Source organism: Plectropomus leopardus, chromosome 7 (assembly GCF_008729295.1).
Source record: "Plectropomus leopardus isolate mb chromosome 7, YSFRI_Pleo_2.0, whole genome shotgun sequence".
NCBI classification, from domain to species: Eukaryota; Metazoa; Chordata; class Actinopteri; order Perciformes; family Serranidae; genus Plectropomus; species Plectropomus leopardus.
The window spans coordinates 19,510,247-19,529,818 of NC_056469.1; the positions used below are offsets into that span (position 1 = coordinate 19,510,247).

The 19,572-nt window shown below is 42.1% G+C and overlaps 1 protein-coding gene across 1 annotated transcript in view; it reads left to right on the forward strand.

The window, feature by feature from the left end:
- The first annotated feature begins 426 nt into the window (after positions 1 to 426).
- Positions 427 to 19,572, forward strand: part of iglon5 (IgLON family member 5) — a 111,782-nt gene continuing 92,636 nt past the window's right edge. The window contains exon 1 of the mRNA XM_042490323.1: positions 427 to 865. Coding sequence (XP_042346257.1) covers positions 805 to 865 — 61 coding nt within the window. The 5' untranslated portion in view covers positions 427 to 804. The remainder of the gene's footprint in view (positions 866 to 19,572) is intronic.

The following is a 19,572-nucleotide window of genomic DNA, read 5'->3' on the forward strand; positions in this document are numbered from 1 at the left end:
TTCTCCGAGTACTGCAGCAACATCGAACTGGCTATAAATCACATTGCATTATCACCGCGCCGTGCTTCGCCTCGCGGTCTGCCCGCCCACCGCGCGCCTCCGATTGGCCGACGGAGCTCCTCGGGCCGGCCTCTGCGAGCGGGACATCGGTGCAATCGTAAATCCCGCCTCCTTCCTTGGGGCCGGTGATTGGGAGAAAGGGGCTCTCCTTGAACTGTCAATCATGCTCTTTCTTGTGCGCCTCGAATTCACTGCTGCTCCCTGCGACGCGCTGAGTGCGGAGCGACGAGACGCGCTGCATACCAACAGAGACATACGGGAGCAGGCTAATTAAGCTCAAGTGGCGGCTGGTCAGGACGCACAGACCTCTATCCTGTTCTCTGGCAAAAAAACCAAACAAACAACCATAGCACTGTCAAGTCATTGGACAGTTTAAACTCCTCCTTTTTCGTCTCATGTGTCTTCTGAAATATTTTCTTGCAAGGCATTGAGAGACAAACTAAGTGTCTGGGATATTTGTTTTTTTTTCTTTGCTGTGATATTTTTCTGCTTGACAGAGTCTACACAGGAGAACAGCTCTCTTCGCATCTCTGTCCGACGCGGGTCATCAAAAGGAAAAGTCAACTGGATGATGTTTTCGTCCAGTCACATGTAGAAGCGTTGGACTATTGCTGTTGACATTCATCCATTGGGTCGTTTTATTATTTTTTTTAAATACACAGATTCCCCGCAACGGTACCGTACAGGAGGAATACCAAGGCATTTGGCTGCAAAAACAAGCAGAAAATCAATCACAACTCCATCATGGGCTGCCCACTCTTGCGGAACGCGTTTGCTGGTTTGATGCTGGTTCTGCTGTCGAAAGGTAAGTTCTTACCATCTACTTTCGCTATGTGCTTGTGCTGCTGCGCCTCTACGCATGTATCTTCGCCTTTCATTTTCCTGAAAACGGTTGTGGAGGTGAATACTAATGATGAGGAGGAGGGTGGTGGTGGTGGTGTGCGTGTGTGTGTGTGTGTGTGTGTGCGTGTGTGTGAGGGGGGGGGGTCTACCTGCCTGTGAATCACGCGTGTCTGCTGTACTGCGCTCCAGCTTCCCATTTGCTCACACGGAGATAAATGAAGAGAGAGATGCTGTGTGTGCGCGTGTGAGTGTGTGCACGCGTCTTTGTGCGTGCACGAGTGCGTGCGTGCGAGCGCAGCGCCAGGTTCATCTCCAAGCCAACCTCGTGGTTCAGTGTAAGCAACGAGTGATGCATGTTAAGATGTTTACTATGGAGAAAAAAATAGATCCCCAGTTTTCTGTGAACATTCCTTTACGTGACTTGAATGGCCTGGTATCCCACGCTCACGACGCACCACCAGTGCGAAGAGGGGGGGAGTAAAGGAATGTTCACAGAAAGCTGGGGATGGGGGGTGTCGTTGGGGTTGGGGGGGGGGGTTAAGTACAGATAGAAGCAATGCAGAGAGACTCAGGAGGGAAAGACAGTATTTTGTTCTCTGTCTTCAAAACCAAGGTCGAGAGAGAGAGACGGGGAGATAAATGCAGAAGGATGGACAGTTGGGGGGCTGAGGGGGTCAAACATGCACTGGGTGGTGAAGTCTATATTTCCTCTTTCATCACTGGCGTAAAACATCTTCCCCAAAGCTCAACAAAGGAGGAAAACACACTTCATTCATCTGCTCTTTTACAGTGTCGAGATAACGGACACCAGCAGATTCAGATTCTAAACTGCTTCATTATGAATAACACAAGCAGACAGTGTTGTTATGTTGTTGTCGTCCACAGGGAACGCTGACCAGGGAGTATTTAAAATCCTCCTGCATTTTTCATCATGTCATCCCCCTAATACTCTCACCATGCTATGGGATGTCCCACTGTATATTAGTTGTGCATGGCATTCACTCTCTAATTTTCCCTTTCCCATCTGAACACACATACACAAATACACACACCTGGCTCAATTAGTCCTGCCTTCATCCTGTGGGAAATCAGTATATAAATAAATTACTCTGGCCCCTTAATAACAATAATTGATGTGTCAGTGCAATAAGATGTGAGGTTAACAACGTGCAGATGCAGACGGGCTATAGCCTCCTGCTCCTGAGCTCCTTGTGGGCAGGAGAGCCCAGCTGGTCATGGTTGGCTTGCCACAGCAAGCCCCTTCTCCACACCAGGCAGAGAGCAGACGGACAGCCCTGCAGGACGTGCACACAGCACACAAACACAATGGGCTCAGCACCACACAAACCAACCCTGCAACCACTGAGTCTCATTTCAGCCCTCAGCCCTCTGAATTTGTAACCTGTGGGGTTTTTTTGGCAATGTGAAGGTGTGACCAATCACGTACGCTACAGTTGAGGAATGATTGGATATTGACGTGAGTTGTGCACATTACAGCACATGCGAATGAGATTCATCTCAGAGAGGGATCCCTCCTGCTGCTCAGAGTTGCTGTGGGTCCACAACACGTTTGTATTTTAAGCATGGAAAGCATGCATTATAAAGGAAGTACATGACTGTTAAAAGGGCACCGTCCGCTGCGTGATAAATCATGCAGCAGTGAAATAATCCTTTGTATCGGTGTCTCTAAGAGTCAGGCCAGTGTGGTCTGTGGTCGCTTTAATGCTTCACCACCATTGTTTAGCAGATTGTCTGAGTTATTGTTGCCCGCTTAATGATGAATATGACAAATTCCCCTGAATGGCTGTACAGGATTTTGAGTACCTGAGGATGTTTCTTCCTGTTGACGGTGATTATCACTCATTTAGCCACTTCACATTATGCACAACAAATAATTATTAAGAGAGAGCACCATTTTATCTTTCATACCCCTCAGAAGCAGATAGTAAAATGTGTTTGCAGACCTGTACAATGCCAGCCAGGTTGAAAAAGGGCTTTGTCTTTTCTGCAAAACACAATTAGGCTATTCAAAGGTTTCCTACTGGCTTGGCGTGTGAATGTACAAACCACTCCATGGGCACGATGGCCAGCTCCTGGCATGCTGTCATGCCTCTTCCCTTCAACATTTATTCTCCCTTTTCTTTCACTTGAAATGTTTGAGAGCCATTACGCTAGAAAGGTGGATGGCCAGGTGCCCGCTCTTACATACAGTGAAATATCTATGTATTTCTGGCACACAAGCTGTCTGCAATTAACCGAAACCTGTTTCATCTATGAGACCAGACACTGCGAGGCTTATGGAATATTAAGGCTGTGAATGTATCCACACACACATCCCCACAAAATTAAACAATTTACCCTCCGCTCAAAGGATTTCTGTTGTGACAGAAACCTGCAAGATCTGATAATGAGAATAATGCCGTCATTGATTCAGTGAAAAATGAAGATGACAAGAGAAATTGCCTCTGCTTACGGGGCTACATATATCACAGCAGAGGACGTTTAAGGTTATATATCAAGGGATTTTATTTTAATGCCACACGTAGACATTTAAAAATCAGATTTCTGCCCGACAGATATCCTTAACGCATTTATTTCAGGAAATCCAGCTTTCACACTGTACATGCATGTCACTAATGTTCAAACAGTCCAACAGATGGATCTTCCCACCAACATGCACTGCTGTGATGGAGGTTCTGGTAAGAGGAAGTGTACAAGGCAGGAACACAGGTGAAAACAGGTGGGGTCGCATTGTAGCTCGCCATCCTTCTTGTTTGAGCAACATATGGGGGCCAAGTGGGGTCAATGCGCATTGCACATGTTAGCAAGTAGCTACCCTCTTTCGTCTCGCCCCCTCACACACACACACACAAACACAGACACACACACCACACACACACGCGCGCGCATACAGGCACACACACTCGACTGGATCACCAGTCTTGGCTTGGAGATGAAGAGAAGGGAGATGCCAGCATCAACAGATGCCTTGCGCTCCTATTCTGGAGGGGACTCTGCTTTTTCTCCCTGCCTTTGAAATCCATGGTTTTCTGTGTGCTGTTGTTCTCCATGTTTGGCTTAGAAATGCTCTGCCATTTTGGCAGGTTTTATTTATCTGCAAGTGTTGGAGTGAGAGGGCCTGGATTTTGTCTCGAGGGCCTCGGGGGACAAGGGTTGGAGGTTTAACCAGCCTGGAGTGGGTCTGTGGTCTGATTTTTTTCCCCTTGGGTGTGACTTTTTCTATTTCTCTTGCCGCTCTGTGGTGGCCTGTGGAGCTGTGCGTCCAGCACCTTCCACTGAATCTGTTCCTCGCACATAATGGAGACAAGGTAGTACCTGGAGAAAATCTAGCTGTGTTTTGACCTTGGACTGGCAGAGACAGGTGCTGTGATGGAAAAGGAATTGGTAAGTTTGGTGTTTTATGGAAACTTCATTTTAATTAACCACAGAGATTTAATATCTCAAAATGAAAACACGTTGCCACACTGATAAAGGATGGCCTAATAAGGCATGGTATACTGGTGAAGAGTCGTGAGACATGTTTTAATTTAGATTTATTTTAAGAATCTTCCAGTGTTCTTGGAGAAGCAACGTTTGAAAGGGCTGTGGGTAAAGGCATCAGAGGGTGCAAACAATTTAAAGTTTTTTTTGTAATTTTGAAAATGTAGTTCTTGAAAGGAGTCAAATACTGAAGATTTGTCATATTATCACTACATTTATCTGACTTAAACGAGCGGGGCGCTGGATTTAGCAGCATCTAGCAGTGGGGATTGCAGATTGCAACATGCTGAACTCCAGGTTACAATCCCCTTAGTGTTCATAGTTATGGAGGTTTTAACCGGCAGCTGAATTACTGGCAGATGTATCTTTCTCTCCAAAGAGAACATGGCAGGTGATTTAAGCTGATGAAAACACAGAAGAAAGCAGTTTCGCATTAATAATCAGTGTTTTCCTGATGCTGAAATGTCTATCCCAGCACAAGATCCAGACGTTCAGGTTTTAACCAGAAGCTGAATTATATGTCAAAGTTTTTTTCTCTCAAAACAAACAGATCCACTGATTTAAACCAGTTAAAAAAATTAAAAAATAACACTGAATAAAGCAGTTTCACATCACAAATAAGTATTTCTCTGATGCTGTTTGGCTCATTGCAAAGGGGCCGCTAACTACGGTTCCCAATGTGGATACACGAATGGCTCTATACAGCCAGTGTTTGGTTTGTCTGTTCTGGGCTACTGTAGAAACATGGCAGTGTAACATGGCGGACTGATCTGACTTAAAATAGTCATGTAGAAACAAGAAAGCTATTGTACCATGACTTAAGCCTTATGAATACAACTCATGGAATCAATCAATAATGAACAACCACTAACAGTATTGTTATTAGATTCCAAGGTGTTGAGGATCCACATCAAGGCTTGTTAAATACAACCAGTTCAGTTCAGTCTTTATTGAACTGTGTGGAAAATTCAGCTTGCAACACGGCCAGACACCACAGCAGACTCATCCATCAAAAAAACAGATTAAAAAAAAGAAATGTGATTTAGAAAGAGTAACACAGGAACCATAAAAAACGACAAACAGTGAGTACATTTATAAAAATAAATAAAAAAGAACAAGTTAAAAAAGAAGCTATTGGATAATAGGAAACTAAGACAGGCCCTGTCTTTTTTGTAACTACAAAGGCTGTGAATTAAGCGAGCTTCTAAAAAGAAATGTTGTAATCTATTGCGCCTGGCTCTGGGGAGTCTGTTCCTTCGTCCAAAAGGAAGCAGCTCAAACTCTTTATTTAAGGGGTGGCAGGTATCAGTGGCAATACTAAAAAGACCAGAACAGTGAGGGATGTTGAGTGGTTTTCATTATCATGCCCTCACTCCTTGGGTTTTGCAGCATTTCCAATTACAAGACTAGACAGAGATGAATAACCCCTGAGCTGGTGACCCCGCGACCTGCCAGGCTGAAACTGAACTCTGCCTCTCGTGGTGTTAGCAGCTATCTGGCCAAAGCGGTGACTGAGAGGTCACAGGTTCAAATCCTTTGAGGATGGTTAGCCACAGTGTTGCCGCGGACGATAGGCGGGCCCGGTACAACCTCGCTGCCCTCGAGATTTCTCCTGTCGGTTTTGATAAACACTTCACTGGGCCTCACATATTGGTTCGGGGGTTGGCAATTACACATAGTGTCAGTGTCATAAATAATGATTACAGCTAGGCTTGTTTGCAATTATAATTACAGTTATAATATATGGAGTTCAGTGTAATGGAAAGGAACTGGGACAGCTCTCAGCTCGGGACAGGTAGTTTTACTGTGTTTAATTACTGTGGTAATTCGCTTCGTTACAACCTCCCCTCGTCGTCCCCGCATCCCAGTCCCAGCTTTAAGATCTGGCTCGGTTAGGATGTGAATATGAACACTGGCTCTCGTAGTAACAAATGAAAAAAGGCTATGTTTTATTTCGTGCAAAAGAAGGATCATTCAAGAGGCAGAAGAGTGGCTGTAGAAGCAGGAATAAGTGGTGGCTCGTGTACTCACATCAACCACCGCCCACGCAAGCGCACACACACACACACACACACACAGAAATGAACGTATGCATGCATACACTGTGGAATAGCACCTTTACATGGACCACTGGGAAGATGAATTTCAACAATTCCCCCTCTAAAGGTGTGAGCGGTAAATCAATGGAAAGCCAATGGAGCCAAACCACGGAGGAGACAAGGGGACATCTTTATATATACACACACATCAGCTTGGGTATTAATAACTCTCATTGATCTCTTTTCAATAGCGTTCATATAGAGAAAATCGAATAAGTCTCAGCAGTGCAAATTTCTTCCCTCTGGTTTTCAATGCTTCAGTCCACGCTGCAGATTGAGCTATCTGCAGGGAGAAAGAGAGAGGGAGAGAAAGATGTTTTCTTGTTTGGTGATGTGCAGATGTTACACATTTAAGGGGGAATGAATACTGTTAGAGGGGGAGAGAGAGCGCTGTGTGATTTTTTTCCCCCTCTATTCCTCCTCCTTCTAGTCTTTTTTGTGCCAGGGAGTTAGCATCATTGGAAACACAATTCAGATTAGTGCAGGCGGCTTGTCCTAGGGGAGCCGGGAGGGACGAGGGTCCCGCTTCTCTCCCTGTCCTCATTACCAAAAGACAAGGAGCTCGCCGGCAAATCAATGGAAAAGGCTTAGGCACTAATGCAGGCCATGCCTGGTGATGGGACTTAGCTTTTTTTGTGTGTGTGTGTGTCTCAGTGTGTGCATGTGTTTATGTGTGTGATCTCTTCCCTTGTGTGTGTGTGTGTGCGTGTGTGTGTGTAAGTTAAATCATTTGTGCTACAACAGAAGGCTGGAGAAAAACATTAGTTTCAAATGACTGCTGAATTGCTCGCCGTTGGAGTAACCTCAAAACTCCCGGTTAACCGCGCTGATATTTACCACGGGGACATACGATAGCACGGAAGCCCTTTAATTACGCGGAGATAACGTCAGATTCATCACTGAATCCATTTAGTCCAGTACTAACACTGTTTCCATTGTAATTATAATTGCTCAGGGCATTGTTGCCATGACTACTACTACTACTTCAATAGCCTGCAGTTGTGTACAACTTCCTTTACATGGAAAAAAGAGCAGCACCTTGGTGTTTCCTGTCAACAACCCCCTGCAGTGGATGCCAGCATTAAAACATACCAAACAATCCACCTGTCTCACGGCTCAATCTGCGCCGCATCTGTTTTCGCTCTCGCTGATGTTGTTGTTCTCACATTTGCCTTCATCCCATCCTCTTGTTTTGTTTACACAGGTAAAACTACCGGGCGCAACAAATGCTAAATAATGGTTTCATGTTGTGGATTTTCAGCCCCTCCGCCGCCTCTGACATCTCGCGGTGCTGGAGGTGTTTCTGGGTCTTGGCGGAGGGGAAGGGAGGGCACGAAGGAAGAGAGGGAAATAAATAAAACTGTGGAAAACAGATCAATAAATATTTCAGCAGCTGCTCCCTTCACAGACTCCTCCTGAAGCCATAAGAGGTGGAGAGAGAGAGATAGAGAGAGGGAGGGATGGATAAAGTGCAAGAAAGGGAGAGGGAGAACAGGGGTAATTGTGTTCCAGACTCTCATTCACAGTGAGCGAGAGAGATGGAGGGTGAAAGAGAGAGACAGAGAATGGGGATAATTGTGTCCCAGACTTTAATAGACAGAGAGAGAAGGCATGAGTGAGGGGTGGAGAAGCGACACGGGGTGTGCTAACGAGCACCACATACCAACATTGTCTCCTATGGGAACAAAAAAAGGCATATGAGAGGCTGGGTCCCTGGACTTTGGCACTACATAATAGTGACTGTAAGAATCTCTCTCTTCCTGACTTTCACATAATTCTAATTCCTGTCAGGAGTTAGCGACAGACCGTGTGGGTGTGTAGTTTGTGCAGCGAGCAGCTCTAAATGATAATGAGCCGGTCAGCAGCTGAGACGGCTAACGTGTTGCTTCTGCAGGCGTGGTCGGTGTCAATGCCACCGTGCTCCGCAATCATTAGCCAATAGGTTTCTTACTTTGCTGTGAAATCTGCGCACACAAAGGCACACACTGCATGAGGTGTGTATATATAATGTGGTATGTATGTTTAATGCAGGGAGTGTGTAGCAGCAGGGGGTGGGAGAAGACAGAGAGCTTATGAGGGTGGACAGGCTGGAGAGATGGAGGAGTTATGAAAAAATGATTGAAGGAGGGCTGCTGGGAGGAAGCAAGGGAAGAGAGACAGATGGTGTGAGGGAGGAAGGGGAGGAGGGATTCAAAGACCCGCAACAGGCAGTGATCGAGATGGATTGATTTTGCAGGCAGATGATTAGGTGGAATAAAAAAACATGGCAGGTTTATCCTGCCAATGAAAACTGTGTTTGGGTGATATTGCTGTGAGTGGGAGTACTAAATTGTTTCAGGGTCACTTGATGTGTGATATTGCGGCATTAAGGAGCTGGTGCTAATGTGATCTGCCACTGGTAAGGGAGTCATTCCAGCGAGACAGCACACCTCTAATAAGACGCTCATACAGTGTGCCCACATCATAATGAGTGGTTTGGAGCTTGTCAAGAATCCACAGGTTATATAAAATATTACATTTAGACACTTTAAAATTGCCAGTGCACACAGCAATCAAATAGTAACATTAGATGTTTTGGTTGCGATTCAGAAAGCTACATAATGAGGAAAACAAGCCATGCTGATGCCCAGTGGAAGTCAGCGCTTGGCGTAGTCGTTGCCCTCCACTTGGAGCTTATGCTGCGATTTAGAGATACGCCAAGATTGTCCTGTCGTTTAAGGCCGGCACGTGACTCCAGCTCCAGCTGGGAAGGTGCCGGTGGGATTTTCTTGTAATAAAGTGTCTACATTAGTGCGACATCCTGACAGTAAGACTCAGTTAAGCAGAATTTCACCAAGGATTTGGCTGTGACAGCCCATAAATGGACTTACAGGAAATGTTCCAGTGTCTTTGATTCCTTTCACCGTGTCCTCCGGAGTATCAGGCGTTAAAAACTGCCGCACACATTTTGAAGCAGAAGATCACAGGAATATTTTTTTGAACAAAATATCAAATTTGTGATATTGTGGTCCTATTGTGGTAATAGGGATGTTAGGTGAGATTTCATCAAACGGTTGTGCAGCAATAGACCATTAATTGGGTTTGGGAGAAGATGCTGCTGTGTTATTGTGTTATGATATTTCAGTAATTAGATGTGGGGTTGGATAACGCTAAAAGCCTGTTCTGCTCTTCCAAGTTTTGTAATGCAGTGAGTGAAATTCCATTAGTGCTTGGACCTGTATGGGGACGGTTTTGAGAGCAATATTGTGACATTATTTAAGAAATTTCAAAGATATGGCATGCTTTTAAATTGTGCTTCAATCACATTGTGTTCCTTTATTCAATGAGGGATGTGGGTGAAAAGCGCTAGTCTAATTTGTTTTGTAATATCATTCTTGGGGTGCCAGTGTGATTTCCAAATTCTATTCACATATCATTTTCTTTAGAAATTTCAAGGCTGTGTTTCACTTTAGAAACATAGGCTATGTCAATTATTTCTTTTTTCTCTTTCTTCTTGTGAGCTGCACCAAAATATGATGGAATTGGCTAAATTGGACTCATAAAAATGCATCATGTTATTCCAGAGATTCAAGTCAAATTTCCAATTAAAATTCCTTATCAGTCCGTCCTCCTTGAGCCACTACTCCTAATTGCAGCACTTATTCCAATACTAGAAAACATGTTAATGTATCAACAAATAATGACTGCAGAGCTCAATATTCCCAAACAGTTCTGGGTTAAAAAAGGATTTCACTGCTGGAAAAATGGTATTTTCACAAAACTGGGCTGTCAATGCAGTAGAAAGACACAAATACTTTAAATTTGTGTCTTGATCAGAGAGTCATTTGTTGAGAGGTAGAACACCTACAACTACCAGAATGCATTGCTCTGCATCGGACCGATAAATATTCGCACCGGTGGGTTACACCTTTCCCTTTTCTGTAGGAGACAATATGGCAAACGATGTTGTGTTAGACACGCTAAAATATGTTTCTGAAAACATTTTTGGTGAGAAATAGGCGTTTCAGAAACAGAACTTTGGTTTTTATTTTTTCATTACTGCTCAATTTTATTGTGTAGTCTCTTTTTGTGTAGCTTCTATTTTTTTAAAGATAGGAAACAGTATGCCACCCACTTCCTGTTCACAAACTCTTGTGATACAGCTAAGCAGTGTGCTAGAATATGCTTTTGAAAACATTTTTGGCAAGACATAGGCAATACAGTAACAGCATTCTGGTTTATATTTTGTCAGTACTGCATAGTTTTTCCTTTTGACTGGAGTCCTGTCTGCGTTTAAAAGAGAGAGAGAGAGAGAAAGAGAAAGGAAGAGAAAGAGGGAGGGAGCTCTTTGTGTCTTTGAGGGCCGGCACACCAATACCACATTATAGTGCAAGATTTAGGCAAGTTATCGCAGCTCATTCACACATACTACCAGCATTGTGCTGATACAATTCTGGTGGAAAATTGGCAAATTATTGCGTTAATGTTATGTTATGATGATGCTATGTTATAATGTCATGATAGACTGATCATATATATAATGCTGGAAGTGCCCAGTACGTTTAGCGCATATAAAACAAAATCATTTATGAAAATCTCTCTTTAAGAATGACTCTGTGAAATCATTTTGTCACAGCAGCAAAACACCACACTCTCTCTCCCCATCAAGCGGGAACTGACTGCATCGATGTGACCTTTATCTGGCCAGCAGACCTCCAATTCCATTAAGAAATAATGAAGGTGTCAGAAAAGGGCAATTAGCTGCTTAATGTTGGGCAACAGTACTCTAATACAACATGTTTTTGCTGACAAGTCAATATCTATACCTGACAACAAGCACTGGACTTTAAGAGTTACTGGGATTGTTGACATTATCGGGATGGAGTTGCTGATTTATGTTGTGATGAACCTGTTTCGGTACCTCTTTAAAAAAAACAACCTGTTATGCAATTCTGCTGCTATCGACAGGATAAAAAAATGTCAGTGACAGAGGTGCCTCTAAACGGCATCAAGAAATAAAAAATCTTGACACAGACTGAGTGATGATGTGATGAAAGGCCACCAATACAAAATAAAACACGATAAGGTTCAATATTAAGCAAAAAGAGTTTTGAAAAACAAAATAAAATCAGCCTCGTGTCAGAGCAAGCCCCACCGTATTGAAATTTAAATCGGGTGATATCTGAAGCACAGAAGATAAACAGCCCAACTCAACGCTTGTTATTAAGCTTCATGTTGCCCTATTTATCGTAAATATCTGCTTTATCAAACCTGCGGTTACCTTTGTTTGTTATTTCGGGTTTGACAGCTGTAATCAGAATTGATCTGTATACTGCGGGGAGGCAGCTAAATCAGACATGACAAATGTGGGCCAGACAGTGCAGGTGTTTTCTCAATCAGGCCGACGTGATTGATCCTCTCTTGAATCCATCATGATCAAGCTTTATTGACATTGGGCTGTTATTAAGATTTTTTTTTGTTTTTTTGACGGTTAGAGAAAACAAAGATGGCAGCTGATCCAATAAAAAAGTTTTAGCAAAAAAAAAAAGAAATTTCAAGTCCTATAATTTTTAAATTAAAAAAAATGTTTGAAGGCCTTCTGCTGTTGTGATTGATTTTCCTTTAATTAGATTTTTTTTTTTTTAAATGCAGACTGGTTTTGTGTGGTGAATTAATGTGAAGAGTCATGGCAGGAAAAGACTTGCCTTAAGGTTCAATTATTTCAGATAGTTAAAGCAATGACATCATATATGTGTAATGGATTGCACTTGATTAAAGCATGTTGTGCCTCTTAAATTTGACATAGCCCTGACTAAGATGGACTTGAGCAAATATGTTTGATATCATGCGCTGAAAAAGAAACGCTTTAGCCAATGTCTGTCATTTAATGCCTCATTTCTGCTCCCTTCATCGCAGCGAGGTTTTTATTCTCAAGTATATAGATGTCCGTTGTCAGCATTTTGACAGTGCAGTTTGATGTAGCGCAGTGATTTTTTTTTTTCTTAAAGTGGGGACTTCTAAATGAGCAGAGATTCTCTTTTAGTGTGCTGCACAGGCTGAACGCAAAGATGGCACAACACAACTTGTCAAGCCATACACTGCAGACTGAATGGCTTTGAAATACTGTGTCTTTGAAACTGCAACATTTCAATTCAGGGGACAGTAATTACACAGTCAAACATGGAAGTGGATGGAATTGCATTACAACAGCACCACATTTATAATAATGTAAAAACCCATCCAGTTTGTGTTCTATAAGTTATGGTTTAGCGCTCTGCCCCGGGGACCCCCTGGCCATCTGACTGAGCCCACTCACCCGTTGCTTCTTCCCGCTCTCAGCTCACACTTAAAGACACGAGCGAGCACCCTACGGCCATCTGTTTGCTTTTACTGGGGCAACGTGACGCCTACAGGGATATGGACATATGTGATTAAAAAAAGTGCCATCGGGGTTCTGCCCTGATTACCTGGGGAACATCACATCTTCACAACTTACAAGGTAATGAAAGCTGTGCCTCCCCTGCTGTGGCACCCTCCTCTGTCCTTTGCAGTAGTTTTAATGGGAATGATATGAATAACTGGTTTCGTGCCTCCATCACAGCAGATGTGGGAGAATATACTGTCCATAATGACAGGCTGACATTATAATAAAAGAATACTAATAATAGATGTATAATAATTCAATTCTATAGAAATAGTAAAATATATGTATATCTTAGTATGGCAAATGAATACAAAGTTTTTTATAAACATTTTAGTTTTTGATTAAAGTTGCTTCTTTTTTTAAATGATAGCACAATGTGAACATATTTCAGAATTTTCAACACATTAATTTCTTTGTGGCAGCTTGCCACAGTATCAGCATTTGCCACCCCTTTTTTTTTCAATTTTTGGAGCCCAGCCTCTCCCTTACTCTCTCTAAAACACAAAAACACATTTGTTAATAGTCACTGTACTGTAAACGATTCAAATGGTGTATATATATATATATATTTATATATATATATATATATATATATATATGTGTGTGTGTGTGTGTGTGTGTGTGTGTGTGTGTGTGTATATATATGTATGTATATGTATATGTATATATGTATATATGTATATATGTATGTATATACACCATTTGGTTATTCAGAGCACCACACCTCTAAAAGTGCAGAGTTGTACTCTGGCCACAGATGGAGCAGCAGAGTGCCAGGCACAGTTAAAGCAAAACTTAACCATTTGCTGATCTATATAGAAATATATTGCCAGAAAAGTTACACTGTAAAAAAAAAACACATTTTCAAATGCAAAGATTAAATCTAAAATATCTGTATTAGCCCAGATTTTGTCCCACATTTTTCTGCTGACAGGTAACATGTTCATATTCCCGTGCTAAAGTATGTGAAAACAGGATTTGCGTATGATATGTGGTGTTATTAAAATCAAGGGACGCTGAGGTGGTACAAAAAAAATTCTCTCAGACCATCTCATAGGGGGATTTGATACCTATTGCAGTGATTTTGGCTTTGTGCTCCTTTTAAAACATTTTAACGCTGCTGTTGCAATTGACCCTGTGTTACAAACCCCAAAGTTAGAGTCACACTGAAAGGATTTTGGGGAACTGAGGAATCCTGTTTGACGTAAAGTCAGGAGGAGGCAGCACCTGTAATGGCTCCTGCATGTGAGAAAGTGGAATTTGAGGAGAATGCTGCATTGCAGGAGGTAATTGGCCAGGCTGAAAAAGGGTAAGGCCACCCCTGGGGTGGACTGCACTTTGCACAAAGGATGGATGAGCCAGATAGAGTTGGTTGACACAGAAGCACACCATATGGCGGGCCGTGTCTGGCTGTGGTTGGTTGTTTTATTTATTAGCTCTGCCAGGTTGGTTGCCACATTCATTTCATGCCTGTGTTACTCCACCTGCGCCTTCAGCTGAAGCTCCTGACTTTAAGTAGCTCCATAATCGGGGAACACTTGCTTTCCCTCAAACTGCAGAGAAAAAATTAATAAAGCTACTAATGCTGGTTTTATTGTAATTACAAGTGATAAATAATAGGTTTAATTTTCCCGTATTGGCTTTAAGCTGTAAGCTTTTGATCTTGTGCACACACTGGCCTTTTGATCTCATATATTCCCTTTTCAGATACTCTGGGTTGCGTCGTTGAATACAGATGAGCTTTGATCTTACCGCAAAATCCTGATTTTCACAACATAAGTAAAGGTGACAAATCAACTCAGCAGCACTGACTAATATTAGCTTACATCATGTTCCCTGGCATGTTAGCTGTGTTTCTCACCAGCGTTCCTTGTTGTTACTCAACATAATGTCAATCACCTCACCGACTTGCTGATTGATTGAAGGAGAATTTGGAGTCAAAATAAAAATATTTTAAGGATTAAATGTATTGAATATGACAGCCCTCTTTTTCCAAAATAAGGCACAAGAAAATATCTGGGTGCTGGATTCGAGCTGCAAAAAAAAAAAAAAACACAAACACTCTCACATCTGTTATGTCACAAGCTCAGAAAATTGGGGCTGTGCAAATTTTGCCCTGGCTAGAAAGGTGAGTTGTTTGTGAATTGCTAGCGACAAATCAAACTGAAGGGTGTTGGAGTATCGTGTCTTGAAAGAAAGGAGTAAAGTGAGGAGTCTGACCTCTTGGTCAATCAGTGAGAATCAGTTTGGAGGGAAGAAGAGGCTCTCAGTGGCAAGCTGCTTCTCTCATAATGAAAACAAACCTTGAACAAAGAAATAAGACCATCCTCAAGCATCCAAAAATAAGTCAGGCTGGAAGATGTGACACAAACATTAAGTCTGGACTTAAGATCAGTTTCTCCTTACAGGTTTCCATAAATAAAAGAAACCGCAACAAGCATGTCTGGGATCTGAATCCCCACTCGGCCTCTATCTGTTCCTGCAACAGGATGAGCCACCTGTCCAAAAAATTGTCTGAGTCCATGATCCAGGTACTCAACCCTAGTCTAGTCTCAGGGTCCGTCAAAACCCACTGGGGAAACAGCTCCCCCCTCTTTTTTTTCCTTCTCTTATTCCTTTCCCCATATCAAACAGACAGCCTCTACTAAAAGATTCATGCATGTGGACTTTGGGTCATTAAAGAATGATCCACAGCAAAGCTGTTTCTTCACCCTCATAATGAAATCCAATATTCATGAAATGGATTTTCCTCTCCGCTCTCCCACTCACTCTATTCACAGATGTGTGTTTGCTGGTGTATTTAGTCTGTGTTTGCACAGCCTTGTTAGGCTACCACGGGTTAATGGTATCCTAAAGGCGCATTTTCAGGCCGCCCAGTTAATTACACAGGGTTGACGGATGACCTTGCCATACATTACCTGTGTAAAGCCACGCTGAGTTGGGCCATATCTGGGCTTTTCTAAGATTGGGGTCAGAGTAAAGACCATTTAATCAATGCTTTGTTTACGTAAGTGCGCGACTCACCTTACAGAACTTTAATATAGACGTAACAAGACAACATAATCAGTTTGGTGCGCTTGTGTGCGAAACCTACAATGTGCAAAATGCGACATTAAAGTAAGTTATTTTCATGCTTTATGAATCTGTTTTTTATCTTGTTTGTGCATGTTTATGTTCTAAATGGTGTACCGTTTAACACATTGTGATTGGACAATATGCAACACAACATGCTTTGCGGCATATAAAAAAAGATGGAGTGTGGAGTACAGTAGGTGAAACCTGAATCCAAGGGAGAGATGACTCATCTGTCCCTGGGTCCAATCCAAGTGACACTGATTTATAATGTGCCCTGAGCTGTCATGTGATTACCTCCAGATCTTATTTCAAAATGCAATTATTCCTCATGTTTTTAAATGTGTGTCTACCAAGGCAGTAATTACAAGGGAAATATTCAGCATATCATTCTAATATGCTCCTTGTTCCCCACAATATATTGATTAAAATACATATATAGATTTTGATCTCATGATGCCACAAAAGGACACTATGCACCATTGTCAGTGTTATCATGGAATAATTTAATCCTAATCATAAACAGACCTAACAAATTACCATTATTACTACTGTTTCCATTATTACATGTTATGCAGTTCTGTGTGTGGTTTGTCCGTCCAAGTGTGGTGTTAAAAAGTGGAAAACTAAAATGTGAAATTACTGTTACAGGCTGTATCACTGCTGATTGTGATATTTTCAGAGTGTAGCGAGTGAACAGCCCTTACTTTCTAAGAATATTCTACACATTAGTTTTACATAATGTTAGGATACAATAAGGTTCCCATCTTTTGACAGAAAAATGATAATTGTAGCACCCTATACTTAACTTAAACTTAGTAGTAAATGATTTCCTCATGAGAAGATGCTATGTTAAAGGTTATGTGTAAAAAGCTCTAAAACTTTTCAGTCTATGTTGTTTTGGTTTTCTTTGTTTTTCCTTTTGATGTCATGCCTTGATGATAATTGTTCTTTATTATGTGTTTTTCTCTTGGAAAACTGATTACATGGATTGAAATAAATGACCTAAAACAAAATATCAATACATTATTTTTCTCCAGAACTGTATTTGTGAAAAGTGTCAGAGCCCCTTGGCTGATGTGGCCCCCTCAATGTTGACTCCATGGTTATGGCCTCTGTATCTACCCAAACAAACCTTATTTGAGCTCTAAGTATAAAAACCCTTTTCAGTGTAATCTGTCTCAGCTTCCCTCCACTTTTACTGGTGTAGCTCCAGTTTATGAAAAGTGTTTTTTTACACACAAGAATTTGTCTCACTGCATGTATGAGGATCAAATAATCATACAACATGACTCAGACATTAGCAGACAAGAGTTCCTCCCCACTCAACACTTGATACCCCCGATCCAGACAACACAATGTAATAACCCTCTTGTAATACCAAGGGACCCGAGCAGAGATCCTTCCTCTAATCAGCCTGTGATACACTCTGGCACTGGAGTTGTTCTGGATTTCACCACCAGATGGCATAAGCTTCAAAATCCAACCTCTTGTTGGCCCTGGGCCGGCAGAACTCATTAACATACATGTGAAATTATTTATCGATGTTGCCAATTACCATTTTTTATGTTCTTCCACACCTGTGCTGGCCTTAATAGATGCTGGTTAGCTCAGCCTCAGGCTAGATAGTGGACAGCTCATCAGTATGGGTGACAAGAGTTAGGGTAGGACCTTAACCGACTGAGAGGAAAGAGGTTGTAAAAGCTTAAAAGCTTAAAGTTAATTAAATTTAAAATAATTCAGTTCTGTAGGTATAAAATGACCATGTAGTCCTAATTTAATTTTTAGGGTTAGCAGTCATACTAGATTTAAAATAAAAGCAAATGAGTGACACCAGTGTTGATACCCCAGGGCAGTATTGGTGGTTGAATATTCATGAAGTCGTATGGAGGAGTGCGTTCCACAATGCAAAAACCCCCAAAGGGAATTATGTGATGCAAAACCGCCTTCCTGCTGTACTGAATTATGGCAGAATATGTAAAATCTGGAATCTCTGTGATTAAAATTGTGCCAACAAAATACCACTATCATCACTGGCATCAGTAGCAATTTTAATCAAGTCATCTTTTTTTGTCATATCATCAAGACATTATGCCACGTTTGATCCTCACCACCTTCATTATGATAACCACCAACACTGTTATCATCAACACTGATAATCAGCCGGATCTTTCCTCCCCATCTTCTCATTGTTATCTCCATCTTTATCGCTGTTGCTAATTCCCAGCATCACACTCGGCTCTCTGCAGCACAATTGTGTTTTGTTGTCACAGCGAGTCACTGTGTTTTTTTGCCACAATTACATACTCCACTGAAGCAAAGGAGGTAATCCTTTCTCTCACTGTCTTTGATTATATTTCATTGCACTCATTCTTCAACCCACCAATCCCCCCAGCCCACCCTCACTTCCCCAACCCGCCCATGCAACCTCCTCTAGGATCTGCTCCTTCCTTTAAAACTGGGCATCTGTCCTTTTTTGACTCTCCTCCTCCCCTTTACGTCAGTGTCTTCTTTCAAACCTGCTTCCTTGTTTCTCTCTCTCTCTGCCTCTCTTGTGAAGTCTCTTTCTGTTCCTTTGGGTGTTCCTCTCTCAACCCATCTGCTCCCCGTTTCTTTTTCATTCAGTTTGCCCCTGTCTCTTCATTTTTATGTGCTGGACCTCTGCTGCTCTTCCTTTCTCACTGTGACATAACTGTTTGGGGTGCAGATGGTGTTTAGCAGGGGTACGGGTGCTTGCAATGGAGGGGTGGTGTGTTTGTGAATGCAAGTGTTTGTGCACATTTCTATGTGTGTGCTTTGTGTGTGTGTGTGTGCAAATGACCTGGCTTATTCTCAGTGTGTATCAAAGTGAATCCAGAGTCTTTGAAGAAGGACTGACGTCATGAGTGCTGTGGTTGTGCACGCACACTGGAGTATTCATAAATAGACACTTTCCCAATGGGCAAAAAAAACCCCAAAAAACAATAAGGGCTCATTTTTTCTCAAGCTTAGATATGAATATGGACACGGATGGATCCTTTGTTCATTTCATCTGTATTTGTGCACATTTTCTGAAAGCCTACAGATACAGAAGAAACAGAGCAGTACCATCAAAAATCTTGGGGGCAAAGTAGCGTAATTCAAGCAAGATATGACTGTAGGAGACGTTTCAAAAAATGGTGGAACGGAACTAATTGATAATATAGTGAAAAGAACTCTTCATTGACAAGTCGCAATGTATTTAAAGGCCTCCGAGACCACCACTGTTTCTGCTGCCTCTATTAAAAAGCACTTTGTCACAATGTCCTCCACTGATGCCATGCTTGTTGTCATGTGCAACTTTTGACTCTGCCCTCCAGTGCCATCTCTTCATTTTATTTATGCTGTCATAAAGGACATGAAGTAAGAGGGCAGTGACATTAGGGCTGTATTTGACTCCAATCAGATAGCTGTTTCAATATGAATATTCATTGATCAGTTTTGCTTCCATACAAAGTTTTAAAGTCTGAATGGGCTCCGTGGGATGTTCAGCGTGACAGCAACATTGATGTCATACAGTAAACAAGCCAACGACGGATTGTAAATGCACAACAACATTTTTTGCCACAACACTTG